This window comes from Pleurodeles waltl, chromosome 8 (genome assembly GCF_031143425.1).
Source record: "Pleurodeles waltl isolate 20211129_DDA chromosome 8, aPleWal1.hap1.20221129, whole genome shotgun sequence".
Lineage (NCBI taxonomy): Eukaryota > Metazoa > Chordata > Amphibia > Caudata > Salamandridae > Pleurodeles > Pleurodeles waltl.
Genome location: NC_090447.1, coordinates 1,356,168,878 through 1,356,191,860, shown reverse-complemented (window position 1 = coordinate 1,356,191,860; position 22,983 = coordinate 1,356,168,878). Strand labels below are relative to the sequence as shown.

The window sequence follows — 22,983 nt, the reverse complement described above, 5'->3', positions numbered from 1 at the left end:
CCCAGCCAAAGCACACAGACAGACAAGCATGCATCCTCCTCAAGGGTAGCTCTGACAAAGACAAGCACCACAAGACACACCACCGGTATGCTCACAAGCAACATACACCTGCACACACAGCAACAGTTAAAACCTGCCCTGACACCCCCACCACTCCCAACATCACAGATAGCACACCTGACACACACCAACATTCACAGATTCAGCCACTACACCTATCCTACCCCCACACATCACCACAGCAGACCCTCAGAAATCCACCGCAGTTACACATACCGCAGACACCGCTACCATAGACATGCCTACATGCAGCACATCTACCATACCTGTAGTCACCACCCCAACAGACACTCACCAACCCACCACAGCATCCCCAAGCACCTCCAACCCCTTCCTCCCAAGACTCATAAAAGCCCTCACTCACTGACTCAACAGACACCCACCACCCACAAGCATACCTCGCTCAAACATGCACCCAAGACATCCACACCAATACCTCTTAAAACCATACCCTCCAAACCCTTTTGCTATGACTGTCCCCATGTGTCTAAAAAAACTTTCCTTTTGGAGTTTGCCCTTTTCCCTATTCCTCTTTCACCCTGTGATACCCCTAATTGTGCTGTGTCCCTCCCAACGTCCGGCCCATCCACCTTTAAGTCCTCCCCTACCCCCCTGCAGGTTCCAATGCCCCTCCCACTGCCAAGAAGTCTATCCCTCCACCTATAACCCAACCCTCCCCTACACTTAAGTCAAGCCCAAACCCCCCTCCAAAGCCAAATCCCAAAGTCCTCCCTCCAAGACCTAAACCCAAATGCCTCCATCTGCCCCCCCACCAGATAACCCCAGAGGTGCATGTCTGCCCCATAGATACCCCTACCTGTGGAGGTCACATGGAAGTCAGGAGTCAAGTTCAAGGCACACATATGTGCCCTGTGCACATTGAGACATTTTTTTGAAGGACTGGCCTATGGCCTTTATTTTTCCAATTTCATGGTTCAAATAATAATTTAAACCAACCAGTTGTTTGTTTCCTGGTTTCATTTTTGTCATGCATTTCCTTCTCTAGTATGGTTCCTGGCTGAAATTAGTTGTGTGTCTGGGCTATGTGTGTTTTGTAGGCAGAATGTGAGGTTCTATGCACTGCTTTTGTATTACAGTGGTATAATATCTGTTGTGTGATGGACATTTGTGTGTCCAAGATGTTTTGTTGTGTTGATATTGTGTGTTGTTTGTGTTGAGATATGCTTGCTGGTGTGCTGTATGGCTTTGTGTGCTTTGACTGTGTGTTACGTGCATGAAATATCAGATACGGTGTTCTTGGTAAGTCGATCTGTAAGTCGTGTGATTGTTTATTTGCATGTAATTTTTTGCCTGTTGATGTTACGTTGTGATGTATGTATGATGTTCTCTGGGTAGTGTCCCCTGTGGGTTCCTGCCAAGTGACTGGAGATGTTGCTGTTGTGTTGTGTTTGTGACTTGTTGTGTTGTTGTGTGGTGCTGTGTGATTGTGGGCCTGTGCAGTGTTTTGGTGCGTACCTGTGTATGTTAGTGACATGTTTATATGTATGTGTGTGTGTTTGGTGGCTGTGGCGTGTTTGTTGTGTAAGTGCGACTGTGAATGCTTGTGAGTGTGTGTGTAAGTGTGCAGTTACATGTGTGTGTCCCTCGCACCCCCTTCCCGAATGTCTGTTTGAGTATACAAAAATTGACAATCTGCAACCGTACCAGTAAGAGTGTGTACTTATGCTTGTTGTCATCATCGTACATTCCGGAAACTTTGGGCGAGAAGAAGCAGCGGGAAGATGTGCAGTTCTGCTGCCATGGCAGCTCTGGACGAGTATGGCTTCCTGAAGGTGAGTGTCTTCTTTTATGCTGTTGGTTTCTGGCTGGGTTTCGTAATCTGTCCGGCGGAAACATGGTCTCTGCCAGCCTGCAGGTGGCAACTGCCATCCGTGGGGGCCAGACTGCAGTGACAGTGCCAGCGGTGCTTTGGCTGTATTCTGTTGTGAATACCGCCATGGTCATAATTTGTGTGTCTTCTTCGCAATGAGGCCCTTGGTGATGAGAGTTGATAGTGGGGCAGATGATATTCAGTTAACAATATTTCAAAAAGTACTCATGATGTGCTGTGTACAGACGATCTTGAGTTAAAAGGATGAACAGGGGTTGGATTTATTTTGAGGCCATTTAGATGGTGCTCTGGACAAGACAGAACTTAGGGTGAGTAATGCTCCATTAGTAACATGCTAGGAGTAAAAGTCATCTGAATTTAGAGGAAGCTTATAAAGGATTTAAGGTGATAAGGCCGCATTGGGTTTGCAAACAGAAGTGTCTACATTTTCCAAAGGTGTTTGGCAGACCATTTGGGTGATATTAAGGAAGTAATTCAGAAATGAGTGACAATAAGAACTTGTTATGCATGACTACCGAGTTGCTTTACCAATACAGTGACACAGAGAGAAACCCTTAGAGTGTCTCTATCAGGAAGTGGACTATTAATTTGAAGAGGGGGTGCCCCTTACTGACACAATATACACACACTTGTTAGGTCTTGATACATACCTGACTGAAACTCTGCTCAACACCAGGTAGCTGTGACACAAGTAGTAGCCAATTCTCCAGAGGAAAGCAGTGTCAACAATTTTAAAGTCAAGAAAACAACCTAATGAAATTCCCAAATCAATTGAGAAAAATAGAGAATAATGTAATGGGCAAAAAAGAAACCATATGATCAAAATCCAATAAAGGCAGTTATGACTAGAAAAATAAATGTGTCATTGAATAATTACACAATGTGGTTCATTTGGACCTTGGACTGATTTCAGACTGACCATAATGGGCAGAGTTGAGACACATCAAGTGGGTTCTCCAGGTCAAGGTTTGTACCTTGGGACTTTGCTAATTTTTTAGAGTTTAAAGTCTTCTAGTAGCGCAAGGCCCATTGCTGAAGTGTGCAAGGGCCCCTTGAAGTCAAATACATCATCACTGAGCTCCCACTAAAACTGTTGATTTTGTATCAAATGCTTAGAGCCATACAAAGTCTGGTTAAATAGCCTACGTGGCCACTTTAGCACTGGGATAGACTTGTCAGCTCACCCAAGTCCATGGTTTAAACATCAAACTCAAAATCCTCCAGAGGGGTAACGTGGAAAGCTGCAGCCAGCAAGGCTCAACAAGGCCATATCTCTTTACCATTTATTCTTGCCCACCTATGGTGCACCACCCATAGATAATCATCAGTATCTTATCTCGGTCTTTGGAGCAAGAAAAATGACTTCTGCTGGTCCCCAGGAAAGCTTCTAGGCACCAGGCCTCTCTCCAGTGAGGGATTCCACAGGGCCCAGGCCTCAGTGGTCAGCTTAGCATTGTAGGGGTCAGATGACACTCAACATTTTGTGTCCCTAGATCAGGAAAGTCTGAGGTCAACCATTTGACCTTTGGAGAGCAGTTCTATTCCCTCGGTACCAGCAGGAGTCAGGAAACCTTGAGTCCTTCTCTTTCAGCAGGGTCATCCTTCTGTCTTCCTAGATCCCGGAGTGCTATGCTGTGGTGATGAAGTGCTAGTCTTGGCTTGCCATGTGCAGTAGCCAATGTTTGGACTATTTCCTATACACAGTCCTGTTGCCCTTTGCCCCCCACTTTTTGCAGCACAACCTCTTCACTTTTCTGTAAACAATCCTAGAAACCCTAAATACAATATGGCTAACACCTTTCTCCATTTGGAGGGCTATGGCTCTACCTTAGGTACTCCTTAATTTAATTAAGATATCCATCATCCTTTCAGCATCAAATACTGGTTGACATTTTTCTTGTATATTTCAGGTCAAAGAGGATCTGTGGATCTGACAGATCATAAGCCGAATTAACTGCCATCAACATCAACAAAGATGCTGTAGCCATTTTAGGACTTGGAGACGTAGGGCCTGATTTAGATCTTGACGGTTTTACTGCCAAACCGCCACTGTGGTGGACCCGAGAAGACCATCAAGTCGGCAGTGTTCCGCCTGCCATAGTTATATATTACAGTCCTGCAGGCTGTATACTGGTGACAGTTTGCAAACAGAGGGAGGACATCACAGGACCCAATGGACATCAGACAATGGCAGTGACTGTGGACTACAGCTAAGTCATACACAAACTTTACCCCTGCATCACACACACCACATACACACCATTAACCTTTGCGATCCCACCGCACCTCAACATGTACATGCAGAAAACACACATTGGCATACTTCTAAGACACAACATAGGCACACTAGTGGTACTGTACCCACATACAACACAACAACAACAAGCAACACAACTACACACTCATCTACACAAACACATGCACACACAAGCACAACTTCACACCTCATGACAACAACTGCTATAAAAGAACACACATCTGAATGTTGCACGCAGCAGCACAACACACAACACAACATACACAACATCCATGCCATATGCAAGTGGCACACATGCAGACACAACCACATCACCCACTACACCTCTGCACCTCCTTCTGCCTCACCCAGCCAATCACATTGCACACACACATACATGTACTGACACACACCTTGATGGACAACATGAGAGGTACATGTCCTCTTGCAATGTGCACACATTGACAGTGTTGACAAGTGTGATTGTACCGTCATTGTGGTGCCAGAATTCATTTGGCAATGAATACTGACCCCATAATGACAGATGTGTATTTGTGTGATGTGTGTTGTGTATCAGTGTGTCCCCATCCATGTCTGACACAATTGACTCCACAACATAGGCATGGCACAGTAACTTTAAAAAAATACTGTGACATGTATACATCTGCAGTGGTCCAGAGGTATGTGCACCTACACAACCCGCAATGTAAACAGCCAACGTGGGTTGCCTAACTTCGTGTCCAGTGACGGGGGCTTGTGTTTTCCCCGTGGTCCAGTGGCAGCAGCAACGGAGGGTTCTGTTCAGTCATGTCTAGCCTGAAACGGGAGTGGGTTTGGGAAAAAAGGTGAGTTTGCACCCCTTTTCCCACCAATTGTCAAGTCAGAAGTGGAGGTTGAAATGCCACTGTTTGCTTAGCAGTGAGGCACATCCAAATCTGCACGGCAGTAAGTGTGGCTGGTGTCCCTCCACCAGCCACTCTTTTCTATGACGCTGTGGCAGCAGATGGGAATCCTTGGTGGAGTTGGTGGGACTCGGGTGGGTTTCGCCTATGAGACCACCAACATCTAAATCTGGTGGGTGGACTGCCAAGGCTGCGGACAGGCTTTCTGTCGGAAAACAGATGGTCGGACTATTACTGCCAACATCTAAGTCATGCCCTTAGCCCTCTGTTCGGAAAAAGTAGTTGAAAAATGTAGGAGGGCAACGTAGGGATAATATTACCCATTTGACCCACTGGGGGAAAAACGTAGGGCCCGAGGGTGTGGTGGGGTGGTTGGCGCTTCCTTTTGTGGAGAGGTTTTGTGGAGGAGTTTACTATATTTTTTTTAATCACTTTGAACTGGACCTGTATGGTCTTCAGCTAGAGTGTGGGGATCCTTGTGTTACTTTTTATGACTGAATTTTTTGGCCTGGATATTGTTAAAGAAAGTCTCTAAGACATGTTTATGGCTTTTTTACTAGTAAAAATGTTTTTTTAATTATTGTAGCAATATTTATTGTTAATTATTGACATGTATGTACTTTGGAATACAGTGGGTTATAATTGTTGATATAGTGGTGATTTAATGAAAAAGGCAGTAGTTCTGGTGTATATAAGATGATGTCCTGACTCTCTAACACAGTTGATAGGCCTGTCTTTTAGTTTTGGTTTTCTAACCCTTTGACAAAGCCAGGTCTGCTTTAGTTTAAATTGCATCCTTGGTATTGCTACCTTTCATAAAATGGTACAAAAATATTGTGGTAAGAACATTAAATAAAAAAATATATATATCCTTAAAATGCAAAGTAAAACTATAGTGTGATCGAAATTGTCATGTTGTAGGCCAAAATAACAACATTATGATTGTAAGTATATATTTAATTCCGATTAAATTTCAAAATGAAAGTTACATTCTTTTTATAAAACAAATATATTGAAAAATATATAACAATGGATAATAAAAACACATAACAGTAATTAATTAACTATAAAAATGAAAAATACAAATAACTTCTATAAGTAGTTTAAAACATCAATTAGATGTTATATTAAAAATTAAAAAACATTTTTCTGTACATACATAATCTTTAAATAATAATATATGTGTGATTAATAGTAAAGAATAAGGCACCAAGTAAACATATATTTAAGAATCATTCAACCAATATAATATTGTTAAAAAATATAGAATAATTATTTATATTTTTAAAAATTCTAAAACAAAATGAAAAAAATAGAATATAGTTTTATAAAACAAAGTGCAATTAAAAATGGATATTTTCAAAATATCTTAAATAAAATTCCAGAATAAAGTAATATTAATTAATCTAACTACAATCCAACCTTATTATAAAAAAATAAAAACTATTCAAATGCACTATTTTAACTAATGGGGATAGAATTTCCTTTTCTAACTTCAATCTAATAACCCATCAGAAAAGTACATATAATGGTTGAGGGGTTCAGATTTAACAAACATACAAAGGGGTAGATTTAGTATTCTACACTAGTTTAACACCTGGGAAAGCGCATGAATTGAAACAATCAATTTATTATTTTAATTCTAGTCTTACAAACATTGAAGAAAGAACAGGCATTGGAATGGGGCAGATTTTTTTTTCTACCTCAGTCGAGTAAACATATAGGAAAGAATATTCTTCCTGCAGGAGGCATATTTACAATTCTAACTCCAATCTAATATACATGGGGGATAGTACATACATTGGAGTGGTCAGATTTATTATTCTAACTCAAATCTTATAAATATTGGAAAAAATTGCATACATTCGTTGGGGAGCAGATTTACTAGTCTAACTATACTCTAACAAACATTGGAGAAAGTGCATACTTACGGTGGCAGGGTCATTTATTATTCTAACTCAAATCTAAAAAGCATTAGAAAAAACACAAACATGGGGCGGGGTCAAATTCACTATTCTGATACACAGTAGGGAAAATGCATCCATGGAGACGGTTGGATTTATTTATAGGTTTTTGCACACTGTAGAAAACATTTTTGAATACATAAAAACAATCATGTATTGTCGGTGGTAGAATATATGCAACACTTATTAAACATTAATCCACACTTTTACAGAGCTGCTGATGTTGCCATTCAAACTGATAATCCTGTGTAACTTTTACCAAGCATTTTTTCAAAGATATCAATGTTCCAGCTCAAACTGCTATGGACCGCAAATACAGATATGTCATGCATATCAGCAGAAGCAAAAACAAAAAGCACCTCTTGAACGAGTTCTTCATCAGCAGATTCTGCTTATTCAATGACAGAGAGTATGCCATAATTCAGGCAAGGGAGGAGGAGAGTGGAGCAAGTGTGCGCTAGTAAAGTGGTGAGAAATATTCTTGGGTATAGATATATGACTCACTAAAGAGGCTCACCGGAGGGCAATTATTACAATTTGCATGAGATTTAAGGTTCAGTGAGCGTAGTTGCAAAATTCACACTTTCAGTCTGTGAACAAGGGCTGTGGGGGCTTGAAACGCATGTGTCAGGCAAGAACAGAAGGATTCCAAATGTCAAAAGTCGGATTGAAAGCTGAAAACAAATCAATATGTATATATATTAGAGAGTTACAGTTTAAGCTGTAAAGCTATAGGTTCAAGTCAAACACTTTGGCCCTCATCACGAGGCTGGCTACACGGCTGCGGTCGGACCGCCGCCAAAGCAGCGGTCTGACTGCGACATTACGACTGTGGCATAACCGCATGTAAGGAAATGCCTCCTTGGCATGGTTGCCCCCTGACTTTTTGCCTTTGCTGATGCTATGTTTACAATTGAAAGTGTGCTGAGGCCTGCTAACCAGGCCCCAGCACCAGTGTTCTTTCCCTAACCTGTACTTTTGTATCCACAATTGACAGACCCTGGCATCCAGATAAGTCCCTTGTAACTGGTACTTCTAGTACCAAGGGCCCTGATGCCAAGGAAGGTCTCTAAGGGCTGCAGCATGTCTTATGCCACCCTGGAGACCTCTCACTCAGCACAGACACTCTGCTTGCCAGCTTGTGTGTGCTAGTGAGGACAAAACGAGTAAGTCGACATGGCACTCCCCTCAGGGTGCCATGCCAGCCTCTCACTGCCTATGCAGTATAGGTAAGACACCCCTCTAGCAGGCCTTACAGCCCTAAGGCAGGGTGCACTATACCATAGGTGAGGGTACCAGTGCATGAGCATGGTACCCCTACAGTGTCTAAACAAAACCTTAGACATTGTAAGTGCAGGGTAGCCATAAGAGTATATGGTCTGGGAGTCTGTCAAACACGAACTCCACAGCACCATAATGGCTACACTGAAAACGGGGAAGTTTGGTATCAAACTTCTCAGCACAATAAATGCACACTGATGCCAGTGTACATTTTATTGTAAAATACACCACAGAGGGCACCTTAGAGGTGCTCCTGAAACTTAACCGACTATCTGTGTAGGCTGACTAGTTTTAGCAGCCTGCCACAAACCGAGACATGTTGCTGGCCCCATGGGGAGAGTGCCTTTGTCACTCTGAGGCCAGTAACAAAGCCTGCACTGGGTGGAGATGCTAACACCTCCCCCAGGCAGGAATTGTCACACCTGGCGGTGAGCCTCAAAGGCTCACCTCCTTTGTGCCAACCCAGCAGGACACTCCAGCTAGTGGAGTTGCCCGCCCCCTCCGGCCAGGCCCCACTTTTGGCGGCAAGGCCGGAGAAAATAATGAGAAAAACAAGGAGGAGTCACTGGCCAGTCAGGACAGCCCCTAAGGTGTCCTGAGCTGAGGTGACTCTAACTTTTAGAAATCCTCCATCTTGCAGATGGAGGATTCCCCCAATAGGGTTAGGATTGTGTCCCCCTCCCCTTGGGAGGAGGCACAAAGAGGGTGTACCCACCCTCAGGGCTAGTAGCCATTGGCTACTAACCCCCCAGACCTAAACCCGCCCTTAAATTTAGTATTTAAGAGCTACCCTGAACCCTAGAAAATTAGATTCCTGCAACTACAAGAAGAAGGACTGCCCAGCTGAAAACCCCTGCAGCGGAAGACCAGAAGACGACAACTGCCTTGGCTCCAGAAACTCACCGGCCTGTCTCCTGCCTTCCAAAGATCCTGCTCCAGCGACGCCTTCCGAAGGGACCAGCGACCTCGACATCCTCTGAGGACTGCCCCTGCTTCGAAAAGACAAGAAACTCCCGAGGACAGCGGACCTGCTCCAAGAAAGGCTGCAACTTTGTTTCCAGCAGCTTTAAAGAACCCTGCAAGCTCCCCGCAAGAAGCGTGAGACTTGCAACACTGCACCCGGCGACCCCGACTCGGCTGGTGGAGACCCGACACCTCAGGAGGGACCCCAGGACTACTCTGATACTGTGAGTACCAAAACCTGTCCCCCCTGAGCCCCCACAGCGCCGCCTGCAGAGGGAATCCCGAGGCTTCCCCTGACCGCGACTCTTTGAATCCAAAGTCCCGACGCCTGGGAGAGACCCTGCACCCGCAGCCCCCAGGACCTGAAGGACCGGACTTTCACTGGAGAAGTGACCCCCAGGAGTCCCTCTCCCTTGCCCAAGTGGAGGTTTCCCCGAGGAACCCCCCCCTTGCCTGCCTGCAGCGCTGAAGAGATCCCGAGATCTCTCATAGACTAACATTGCGAACCCGACGCTTGTTTCGACACCACACCCGGCCGCCCCCGCGCTGCTGAGGGTGAAATTTCTGTGTGGACTTGTGTCCCCCCCGGTGCCCTACAAAACCCCCCTGGTCTGCCCTCCGAAGACGCGGGTACTTACCTGCAAGCAGACCGGAACCGGGGCACCCCCTTCTCTCCATTCTAGCCTATGTGTTTTGGGCACCACTTTGAACTCTGCACCTGACCGGCCCTGAGCTGCTGGTGTGGTGACTTTGGGGTTGCTCTGAACCCCCAACGGTGGGCTACCTTGGACCAAGAACTAAGCCCTGTAAGTGTCTTACTTACCTGGTTAACCTAACAAATACTTACCTCCCCTGGGAACTGTGAAAATTGCACTAAGTGTCTACTTTTAAAACAGCTATTTGTGAATAACTTGAAAAGTATACATGCAATTTTGATGATTTGAAGTTCCTAAAGTACTTACCTGCAATACCTTTCGAATGAGATATTACATGTAGAATTTGAACCTGTGGTTCTTAAAATAAACTAAGAAAAGATATTTTTCTATATAAAAACCTATTGGCTGGATTTGTCTCTGAGTGTGTGTACCTCATTTATTGTCTATGTGTATGCACAACAAATGCTTAACACTACTCCTTGGATAAGCCTACTGCTCGACCACACTACCACAAAATAGAGCATTAGTATTATCTCTTTTTACCACTATTTTACCTCTAAGGGGAACCCTTGGACTCTGTGCATGCTATTCCTTACTTTGAAATAGCACATACAGAGCCAACTTCCTACACCGCACTTGGCATGGGCCGTGCAGGGGCCCCCCTGGCCAGCCTCTTCATGCAGATTTGCGTAACGGGTGCTGGTGCACCCACCTCACAACAGCATTGCCGCCAGCTCTATTAATGTTACCCGGCGGAAAACTCATAATAGGAGCTGCGGAAGGACTGCCGCATAGATGGTAAAACTACCACAGGAGTTTGGGGGGCGATCGTTTCCGCCCGCCAAACTCATAATTGGGGCCTTTGCGTCAGATACACTCACAAGTCAATGAGGATATTCTTCCAAGTGTCATAGACAGAAAACAAAGGTTTGTCATGCGATTGTATAACAGAAACAGCCAACATTATAAAAGTGCAACAGGCATAAGAATACATGCTAAATGTGTGTTATAGTGAAATAGTAATGACATCAGCAAAAACGGAAGAGTTGCAATATCAAGCTTTTCACACTAACATACAAAAATTTGGAAATAAATAAACTAGTGAACACATAAATGGACACCGGTCAGAAATAACAAGGAGGGCAGTAGAACAGTTCTCTCAACCATCCAGATTTCTATATTTAATAATACTAAGAACTATCTGGAGCACAGGAACGCTTATCACCCTCGTCTGCCAGACTTTATCCCATGATATTATCGAAGAATGTGAACATTGCTAAATTCATGAAACTTTGAAAAATGGTAGAAATTTCTAAGTTACAGGCTGATTTTAAAATTAATTAAATACAGTAATGCATTGTACACGGGATACCTTACCCATCTTTGATTAAAAGAAGGCCGCTTCCGAAAGTGGTTACTGCATCAAGCGATAAAGCAGGATTACATTTTTCAGGAACAGTTACCATGATCGCTTTTCCAGATCGAGGACCTTAATATAAACACCATTCATAATATTCACTACAGGTTGAAGTAGTATATGTATAGTAAACAGCAAATGACGTTACGCTTGGCGACATCAGAAATGCCTTTACGCAACTGGAATATATATATATATATATATATATATATATATTTTTTTTTTTTTTAAATAAAGGTGAACTGGATAATGGAGCATTTAGATCAAGACATTCAATTTGAAGGAAGTTAAATGTTTAATGCCCATTTTTGATTTACTCTTTACCACTCAGATATATATTGTTGATCATGTGTTATAAACGCATGCTTAATTGAATAAGCATTTGCAGAATAAATTATCAGTTTAAGATCCAATTGTAATAGAACAAATTCATGCTTAATTAAATATGTTTAATGAGTCTTTCTAATATACTCAAAGTGTTGTTTCACTTACCATATAGAGACTGAATCCCCATGATGTCATCAAGTGAAAGGTGATATATGCTGGGTTCGAAATATTTATATTTTGGGAACATCAGAGCATTTGGGTCCTTTGAATGTCCTAATCCAAGTGCATGCCCAAGCTCATGAGCAACAACATTAAACAAATCATACCCTGCAGAGAAATATGATAGGTTAATTTCACTTTTAAAACAATTTTGGATTGGTTTTCGTAAAGGTTGAAACACATTGAATGTGCCCTCATTCCAATATGATTAAGGCACTATTGCTGATTACTGCAGACTGACTAACACAGGGATTCTACTCAACCTAATACATCTAGTACACCAAATAATCAATATTTGTATGTGTAACAGTCCTCAGATAGCAATGATCACCCTAAATTCTATAATTCAAGCCGGGGATTATTTTAAATCTATACAGCTTCCAAATATCACCCCATCACCTGTTTCCTCTTGTGGGCAAAGTCCTGAAATGAATTATTGACCAGCACCGACAGGCACAGTTACTACTATTTGGGGTTTCTGCCCCAAGTGCAGCACTGAAACAGCAAATCACAGATAATAGTATAACTTACTGGCTTGTTCTCTTAGACTTTGCAGAGGCGCTCAAAGCCACAGATGACTGACCATCCACACGCTACTGTCCTTTAGAATGTACATTTACTGGGTAGTGTGAAATAGTTTTCCTGCTTTCTCCCAAGGACAGAAATGAACATGGTGATGCCCAAGTCGCAACTAAGCTCAGTTACTTCATATATCCTTTGGTGCTCCATCCTTTAATTAATTGTTTTTATTAACCGTATATAAAAGAAACTCGTGGGGGTGCTGCTTGACAATCAGGAGACTGGCATCAATATGCATGAAAATGACACAACGGTCACCTCAACCTGGTACAAAGTGTGTTTCTCTTTATGGCGTAGCATCAGAATCTCAGGTCCAATCTTAAGTCACTGACATGATTTCACCTCCATCACTCACGCAATGGATTAATTTAATATGGTTATACAATGACTTCCAGCTCTTCTTCTTTGGCCATGTGACAGTCACAAATAGCTCTTGTCAACTGAGATTCATCTTCATAATCAAACTCTTCACTCATACTCCTATTTTCAGCACCACCATCCATTCTCTGATGTTTTCCTACATAGATAGCAGCACCCTCTGCTTGCAAGCCTACAAGAAACCACCATGGTGTCAATAAAAAAACTGTGATCAGTGCAGCTGCATGCCTGATCAAGAATAATATATTGTATCCAAATCCATGCAGTGGGAAAAAAATTGCCACACATCCCAGCAAGCATTCAATTCAAAACATGCTGTACACTCTTAAAATCAATCAATATCAAAAAAGCAGACTGTGCCACTAGCAAACTTTTTCTGAATGCCAATACATCACGCACACCCATCTGCCAAGCTCCCAACAGTGTGGTCGCCACTATGGTGACAACCTCCCCACTGGCCCCATTATGACTTTCCTGCTGGGCCAACGAGTGGAAACCAAGGTTTCTGCCAATCCGCCTAGCGAAAAAGTGGTGCAGCATTGTCGCCGGCTCGGAATTGAGCCGGTGGCAATTCTGCCACCCGCAGGGGGCACCAGCACCCTTGTAATGTGCGATGTCTGCTCAGCAGACAGTGCGCATTACGAGGGTTCTGGGCAGGTGGACCCCTGCACTGCCCATGTTATAGGCATGGGCAGTGCAGGGGCCCCCCTGCAGTCCCCCTGCACCTGTTATCTGCCAGCCTTTTAATGGCGGTGAAACCACCATTAAAAGGCTGGCAGAGAACCAGATTGTAATTAGCAGCCTGGTGCTCAGTGCAGCGCAGCACTAGCTTATTGCAACCTGCACTCACTGTCAGCCCATCGAGATCACCGATCCCGGGGAAGACTGCGGTCCCCTGGCGGTCTTAATTTGGCGGTCGGACCGCCACTGTAGGTCTGGTGGTCCTAGGACTCCCAGACTCGTAATTAGGCCCTCTCTCTGTAAACTCCCTGTATCCTTTCACCCAAACACAGTAACAACCTTTAAATAACCCTGAGTTTATCTCCCCCTCACTTCAGTAACAAACCTAAAACACCGCTCTTATTCCAATTCCTGTTCTGACAACCAAAGTAACAACCCTTTAATTTACCCTCCGTGTCTTTCTAACACACAAATCCTTGTGAATACGAAAAGTGTTGTGAATCCACTCAACTCACAGCTGCTGACAGACTGCATATTCCTTATCTATACCATCTTTCATGTTGTGGCTTGTAACTGTGCCTCGATTGTGTTGCATCTCCCTGCATTATGTGTTACCTCATATGTTTTATGCAGCCCTTCTGCCGACAAAATATCTACCTTACCTTGCATGAACTCTCCTTTGTAACCCATCCTCACAAGTGAATCTTCCATAATCCACACATGCACTACATAACATTCATGAGTAGGTTAAACTACGAAAAGATCCATAATAGAAAACGTATGTATTTATTTTTTATATTTTATTTAATTTGTTTATTTATTTGTAGATTGATGTAGTGCAGGCTACACTCAATGGGTAACTGAGGGTTTTACAGAGAACAAAGTAGCACAAGACCAGTATATATTACAAAATATAAGAAGAGAACACAGAATCAGCACAGAAATCAACACCATATGTGTCACTGTTGAGAATTACAATAAACAACAGTACAATATATACATAGGTATCGTTAGAGTATTTTTTATCAAAGGTTCAGTCTAATGGGATGAGTTAAAACAAATCAAAGCCCAGAAATGGACAAGAGGAAATAACATTGGAGCAATAGAATTTTTATATCTTGTTTGAACAGTTCAAAGGTTCATATCACTTACAGATCCCAAAATGCCAAATGAACTGAGTCACACAGTATCAAAAAAGTAAATCTCTGCGCTAATGCAGGTTTGCGTCAAAAAGTATATATCTGCCCCTTTATCTTATATGATAACCACAATAATGAAAAAATATTCAGTGCAACAAATAATATGCTTACATTAAACCAATCAACCTTTTGTTTAATAGGTAGGTCTTTTAAACATTGCACCCCTTTCAGAGCCAAATTTACCCTAAATGTGCAATACCACAACAAGTGAATGAGTGAGTGACAATACTTTCTTTTTCAATTAATAAAAATTGATACAATAAGCAAGAGGTTAAAAGACAAATAAAAAATTATGCACAAATGTAAGATCATACATATTGACTCAAATGCATTTGCATGCCTAGTGAGATGAAAATATTACACTAAAAATGATGATAGAAGTTTGGGAAAGTTAAGGCCCTCATTATGAGTTTGGTGGTCAGACAAGCCAACCGCCAAACTCGTGGGGAGGACACCACCGTCATACCAGTGGTGCCCCCCCCAAGTGTATTATAATGTTCCCACCGGGCTGACTGATGGGAACATTGTATTACGCTTTCCCGTTGAGCTGATGGGTGAGAACAGTGCTTATATCAGCACCATCGGTATATGCACTGTCTGCAAAGCAGTGGCCCTCAGCACTGGCTTTCCGCCAGCCTTTCTGTCAGCCTTTCCGTGGTAGGGTCCCTGCCATGGAAAGGCTGGCAGAAAGCTGAGTTGAAATCAGCATTGCGGCGCTGAGTTCAGCACTGTCGTTGTTGAGTACAACTCATGCTGCCGTCAGCCTGTTAGGAACGATGTTCCCAGTGGGGACAGTGGTCCCCTGGCAGGTCTGCCCGCCAAGGTTGTAATGTGGCAGTCGGACTTCACCGTAAGTGTTGCAGTCCTCAGACCGCCACAGTCGTAATAGGGCCCTAAGGGTTTATGGGAAAGCTTGTACTTTTGCTAAGTTCTTTATAGCAATGTACACAGAATTTATGAACTTCCCAAAAATGCATTAGGTCAATCAGCCAATTGGCTTGGAGACAGGTAAGGCATCTTGACAGATTGAGATGCCAGCAGCCAGGAACATCTGCCTCAACAAAGTGTGAAAGGAGGATACAGATTCTGGGCAGCAGCATAGGAGAAGTAGTGTTAGAAATTGAGTTTCTGGTTGGCTAAGATATGCACCTAAGCCAGGCAAAACCCACCCTTCTGGTAAAGGCAAGGGAGTTACACATCCAAGATAACCCCTGCTCACCCCCTTGGTAGCTTGCCACGAGCAGTCAGGCCTAACCTGGAGGCAATGTGTAAAGCGTTTGTACAACACACACATCACATGTGACACAAAATGTACACCACACAGTAAACACAACACTGAGCTATGTGAAAATAAACTGTATTGCACAAAACATAATTAGACCAACATTACACGTCAGTAACACCCTGCTACCTTAGCAGTTGTCAAAATGCTACACAAGTCACTAATACTCTGCAGGAATAAGCAGCTGTCACATTAGAACATGTAAGTACTCAGGATTCTGCAACATAAGCAGTAGTCAGGAATCACAGTAAATAATGTATGCACTTGTAATAAAAATATCCTATATGTCCATAAAAGAAACATTACAAAATTATATGGCAAGTCATGAGCAAATAAACATACATCAGCCTAACATGCCCATAATAGAAACATATAGTCAATATATATTATTATTAAAACAACCCTGGACAATACCACCCTCCAAGTGTCCCCAAAAGTACCTTATTTGGTGAGACAGGGCACTCCTATTGCCTGGAAGAGGAACGCAGGGTCCCTGGCGCTCCTACGCACGAAACGGGGGCCTCCTGAGGGACAGGGGCGGTCAGCACCCTCTCTGATGTGCGAGACAGGTCCCTCCTGGGGCCCCTGATCTCTCTGCCCCCACCAATGCCTCCACGGACCCTATCACCAACAGAGGGGGGACCGGCGGCCCAACAAAAGAAATGGGGGCAAGAGGAAGGGGCCTCCGTCGAGGTCTCCCTTACCTGTTCTTTAAAGAAGAATAATGCTGCTTTGGCAGTGACCAGGGGTAGGGTAGACGTTCTCCTCGCCTCCCCCTAGTCCTACACCTCAGGGGTGGCCCTGGGATCTGGAGAAGACCTGAGATGAGGTCTTTCTCCCCCCTGGGGCCGCTGCAGCACACTCGCCCTCACCGAGGTGGTGCACAAGTGTTTCTCTTTAGTTCCTGGGCCGCCGCAGTGATTCTGGTCAGAAATGGAGTGCGGCTGGTGCCCTGGGGGTGCTCTAAAAAGGGGCACTGAAGAGAGTGCAACACTTTTTGGCGGAATAGGACACCCGGGCTGCGACAGTGATTTTGGCAAGCCAGGAGCGCTTACGAGCGCAGACAACCATGGGTCACGGCGGTGATTGTTTTTTAACAACAACAATGCTCTTCACACAGTGTGAGAGGCACCACGTGGATCCTGGGCTGCGGCGGCGATTTTGGGCAGCCAGTAAGCGCTTTGAAAAGCGCGTAAAGGCCACAGGAGAGCGCTCTCAAAGCGTGTAGGCCATCAAAGCAGCACTCCTCGTGCTGAAGTGAGTTACAGGGGACAGGGGCCACAACACCCTGCCTCTGGAGGCAAAAATGAAGAAGGGGGCACAGGGCTGGCGAACCCAGCTACAGGCCAGCGCAACAAGTGGATGCAAGCAGTGGCAGTTCCTCCTAGTGGCCAAGCAGGTCACAGGTCAGCACAGCAGCAGCAATCCAAGGTGGGTCCTGGTGAGTCCATTCACCAGCGTCCAGTGTCCAGCTTCAGGTAAGCTTCTTCAAGGTTCAAGAGTGTCTAAATTGTGGGGAAAATTGCCCTGTACTTATACTCAGTCTTTGTCAATGAGGAGGAGAGGGGGTTACAACCAGTTCCAACCAGTTACAACTGGTTCTGGGAGTGCCCTTTATCTCCTCCAGCACAGGCTCCAAACATCAGCGGGGGTAAACGACCCTATTGTGCGAGGCCAGGGCACAGCCTTTACAAATGCAGGTGTGCCCCACCTCTCCCTTCTTTCAGCCCAGGAAGACTAAACAATATGTAGATGCACCTCTGTGACACCTCCACCCTCCCTGTGTACAGGCTGTCTGAAAAGTATGCACAAAGCCCCAACTGTCAGTCCGCCCAGACGTGGATTGGAGGCAAGCTGCAAAAACACCGGAGTCATAAGCACAGATAAATGTGCACTTTCTAGAAGTGGCATTTCTGTAATAGTAATAAAAAATACACCTACACCAGTAAGCAGCAATTCTGATCACTATTATAACCATACCAAACATGCCTATGCTACCCCTCATAAATCAGACAGTACCCCTTACGCATAAGGCAGGGCATTTCTAATGCAATTCTATGAGAAGGCAGCACTCACAGCAGTGAGACACCAAGTTAGGCTGTTTGTCACTAACAGGAGAGGCCACGCAATCTGTCACATGTCCTGTCTTCTACATACATGGCACCCTGGCCATAGCGCTAGCTAGGGCGTACCTTAGGGGTGACTTACATGTAGTTAAAGGGGAGTTCTGGGCCTGGCAAGTAAATTTAGATGCCAGGTCCCTGTGGCAGAAAATTGTGCACACAGGCCCTGCGCTAGCAGGGCTGAGATAGGTTTGACAGGCTACTTCAGTGGGTGGCACAAGCAGCGCTGCAGGCCCTCTAGTAGCATTTACTTTACAGACCCTGGGTAAAGCGATACCACTTTACAAGGGACTTACAAGTAAATAAAATATGCCAATTAGGTATAAGCGAATCATACCAATTTTACAAGGGAGAGCACATGCACTTTAGCACTGGTTAGCAGTGAAAAAGTGCTCAGAGTCATAACATCAGCCAACAAAGGTAAGAAAAATAAAGAGGCAAAAGGCAAAAAGTCTGGGGAATGACCCTGTGAAAGGGCCAGGTCCAACAAGTAATATGGAGTCTCTCCATAGACACAGACCGTGCAGGCTATTGGAGCTGGATTATTGCTCATGTGTTGGTAAGATTATTAACCTGGTGCATAGTATAAGATGTCTGGAGTTTTTATAAAACTCTTGCTTTAAGTAAGGCTGTTTATTGTTGTATAAGAGCTTATAGTGGCTGATTTTTGCCTAAATAGTGTTGGATAAAACAGGATTAGATTAGTGTATTGCCCCCATGTCTCAACCTTATACAGAAGGTGTTTAGCTTAGGCACAGTTTTCTTTGTCTAGCAACGCAAGTCGATAGTTTGATGAGTCCGTGTTTGGGCTTTTTTTGTGTGTGTGGTGGAGTATGGATCCTCTCCAGGAATGCAGCACTTGAGTAGGATTTGTATCCAGAATTTTATATCTGCACTGATTATGGATCCTGGTAGACAGTTGGGCCTAGGGGTCCTATACTTTCAAATGATTTTCAAGACTTTATCGTAGATATTGTGGTTGATCAATGATTTTTCATGGGTGTTACTACAAGCTGATTCTAAGTGGTTCTGACCCCTAGAGCTGGTCACCCGTATTGGAGCACGCCGCAGGAAGTACTTCTAATTGCCAGTTTATTAACTGGTAGGGGCTGTGAATTTGTCATCATTATGGAGAGTCAAAACATACATAATCCATTGCTCCATTGTTACTCCATTTTCCTGTGTGTGGGCACAATTGTCTTGATGTTGTTATATTACAAGATGTTTTCATGGTTGCGAGGACTTAGCAGGGTATGTATGTGGATCCACTGCGCTTCAAAATATTTAGCCTTGCCAGACCACAAAAATCTATGGTGAGTGATTCTTAAGGCTTTTAATCTAAGTTGCTGTGTCTTGTTCAATCAATCAATCAATCAATCAGGAATTTGTAAAGTGCACTACTCACCTGTGAGGGTCTAAAGGCGCTGAGGGGTGAATTGAGGAGGGGGGTGGAAGGTGCTGCTACTGCTTGAACAGCCAGGTCTTGAGAAGTTTCCTGAAGTTAAGGAGGTCTTTGGTCTGGTGCAGGTGGGTGGGAAGAGTATTCCACGTTTTGGCGGCGAGGTGCAAGAATGATCTACCGCCGGTTGTAGTTCTGCGGACCGTGGGACGGTTGCGAGGGTGAGGTCGGTGGAGCAGAGATGTCGGCCGGGGAGTAGAAGGAGAGCTGTCTGTTGAGATATTCTGGTCTGGTGTTGTGCAGTGCTTTGTGAGCGTGGGTGAGGAGTTTGAATGTGATTCTCTTGTTGACTGGGAGCCAGTGCAGGTTTCTCATGTGGTCTGTGAAGTGTCAGTGGCGGGGGATGTCCAGGATGAGGCGTGCAGAGGCGTTCTGGATGTGTAGCAGCCTCTTCTGGAGTTTGGCCGTAGTTCCTGCATAGAGAGCATAGCCGTAGTCCAGTTTGCTACTTGCGAGCACTTGGGCTTGTTGATTCTGTTTTTATTGTACTCTCTAGTGACAGCTCTTAGCTTCCTCTTACTGTTTTGGAGGGTAGAAGTGTACAATGGTTGATGGGCAGATCCTTGATGAGGAAAGTTTGGAGGCATGTTCTTCTTACTGCCTTGCAGGAAATAATACAGGGTGCTAGAAATTGGGTTTCTGGTTAGCTAAGTTATGCACCCTGTAGAAGTCGAGATATACATTTAAAAGAAATATCTGCAAATGTAGTGCTTAAAAGCTTAAAATGCCAACAAGGGCTATCTGGTTACGCTAGAGTGGGTAAATCCTACATTTAGGACAACTGCAATGGAGCACGGGCTGGCTACATGGACCAACCTTGTCCCATTTAATTAGTACCTTGTGAAGAGGGATGCATTGACATCAAAGATTCATTGCAGGGAGCAGAGAAGATGATAGAAAGGTGATGCGTTGCTTCTGATATGTGCATTCAGGGGATGCATCACAGCCAAGCTGAGCAGTTGTCAATCTTCAAGCACGGATGCAGTGTCAAACCCTTTGCGATGAAGGGGGTGAGTAGTCATCCAGTCGCACAGCCAGTGATGTGAAAGTGTTGCACCGGGGTTGATGGTGATGCGTTGATCCTGAGCCACACAATCAGAGATGCAAGGTCTCATCCTCAGTGGCAGCAGTGATCCATCGGTGTTAAGGGTAGATGTGGCTGTTTTGATCGGAGCAGTGACAGCGATGCGTGGATTTTCTCAGAACGCAGCTGCAGAACCCACTTCCAATAGCCCAGGACTGGAATGGCACCACTATGCAGGGTAGAACTCACAGTTGGGAGAGTCCAGAAGCTGTAGCTGAGGTGAGTGAAGTCTTTGATGTCCCTGAGACTTCAGGAACAGGAGATGCAGGTGCGGTCCTTCTCTCTCCCAGACAAGGAGGGCAGCAGGGCAGGCACAGCAAAGCAGGAGCCCAGCAAAGTCCAGCAAAGTTCCAGCAGAGTGGCAGTCCCTTTACCAGTACAGCAGTCCTTCAGAATGTCCTCCGGCCCAGAAGTGTACTGATTTGGTGGGATTTGGGGTCCAGTACTTTTACCCAGTTGGGGCTTTTACCCAGTTGTCCCTTTGAAGTGGGGCAGACTTCAAAGAGAGGCCTTTGAAATGTGCAAAGTCCCTGCCATTCCTTCCCTGGCTCCAATCATACTACAGGAGGTTATGCAGCCCTTTGAGACAGCTCAGGACCTAGCCTGTTCAGGTGTGAGTGTCAGCTCCACCCTGACATCCTGCCCAGGATGAACCATCAAGAAGTTAAATGCCCATCAGGATGCCATCAGGCACACCTATGCTCCTTTTGTTTGTGGCTGTCCAGAGGGAATGCACAAGAGCCTAGCAGTCACCCACCCACCCGGATGTGTATTTAGGGACAAGTAGAGGCACAGAATGGTTAAAGTAAGAAAATGCCAACTTTCTCAAAGGGACATTTTTAGACTTGCAATTTAAAATCTGACTTTAACAAAAGTTGTGATTTTACATTTCGAGTCCAGAGACACCAAACTCAAAATATCTATCTGGTTCCAATTGGAAATTGCACATATAAAATGTAATAAGGCAACCCCAGTTTTTCACTACTTGGACATGTAAACCTGAAAAGTACATGTCCATCCTTTTAAATAAACTGCACCCTGCCCATGAGGCTGTTCAGGGCTTACCTTAAGGGTGACCTATGGGCTTACCTTAAGGGTGACCTATCTGCATTAAAAAGGAATGTTTGGGCCTGGCAAGAGGGTTAACTTGCCAGGTCGACATGGCAGTTTAGAACTACACACACAGGCTCTGCAATGGCTGACCTGTGATATTGTTAGAGGGCTCCCTAAGTGGGTGGCACAATCAGTGCTGCAGGCACAGAAGTAACATTTAATTAACAGGCCCTGGCCATATGGAGTGCACTTTAATATGGACTTACAAATAAATTAAATATGCCAATTGGGGTTAAGCCAATGTTACCATGAAGTAGAGGAGAGAGCACATGGACTTTAGCACTTGTTAGCAGTGGTAAAGTGCATTGAGTCCTAAAGCCAGCAAAACCGAGGTCAGAAAAATGGAGGAGGTGTGCAAAATGTTGGGGGAAAGATCACCCTAAGGCTGTCAAGTCTAACATTCAGTCACTGTGAAGACGTCTGCTACAACAGTGTATGTGTCACTTATTTCACATATTAACAGCCGGCCCTGCTGGCTCACAAGGCACACCTTAGGGGTAACTAATTATTAATAGAAATAAACAGGTTTTCCTACATGGAAGAGAAAGTTTTACTTGACGTGTTCCTGCAGAGCTTTCAAAATGCAGCTCAGTGGTGGTCCTGGTAGCCATATATTTTGACGTACATGTAAATCGTGCAAAGCCCCATTGAAGCCCATACATAACATTTAACTTTCAAGCTACAGTTGTTATTTTGGCACCATTCACCTTGGATTTAGGGGAAGGGTAAATAGATCAATTGGCAAATACACATTTTGCCAATACCATTTTAGGGCCAGAAAACTCAGGGCTGACCATGCACATTAGGCAGATTTCCTCTACAATTGTTAAATAACTTCACCACATTCTCATTTGTGTAAGGGATCGTACAATTTCATGCTGTGTGCCTTTGAGCATTGAAATTGGCCTAAGGTTCCAGTTATATGCAAGATACACATGAATATGTTAAGCTACCTCACCATCCCAGTATTCAAACCAGGCACAGTAATTTACTGAGTTACCGTACCATTTTAAAGTCTGGCTGTGTTAGTATGTTGTGCTCAATAGCTCAGATGTTTGTAGCTAAGGTCAAGGGGGGCGGAGTCCAGTTCAGACTTTTATTATAAACACTGTCTCATAAAAACAGTTCAATGTAAATCTTATCCATATAATTCTGTATGTAGACATCCTTAAAATCTGCACAGGTCTGGCCCTACTGAACACATATTT

The 22,983-nt window shown here is 44.2% G+C and overlaps 1 protein-coding gene across 1 annotated transcript in view; it reads right to left on the bottom strand.

Annotated features, from left to right (window-relative positions):
• Positions 1 to 22,983, bottom strand: part of LOC138249227 (collagenase 3-like) — a 139,295-nt gene that overhangs the window by 78,253 nt on the left and 38,059 nt on the right. The window contains exons 5-6 of the mRNA XM_069203203.1: positions 11,824 to 11,985; positions 11,292 to 11,403 (exon numbers count right to left, since the gene is read on the bottom strand). Of these exons, the coding sequence (XP_069059304.1) occupies positions 11,292 to 11,403; positions 11,824 to 11,985 (274 nt within the window). The remainder of the gene's footprint in view (positions 1 to 11,291; positions 11,404 to 11,823; positions 11,986 to 22,983) is intronic.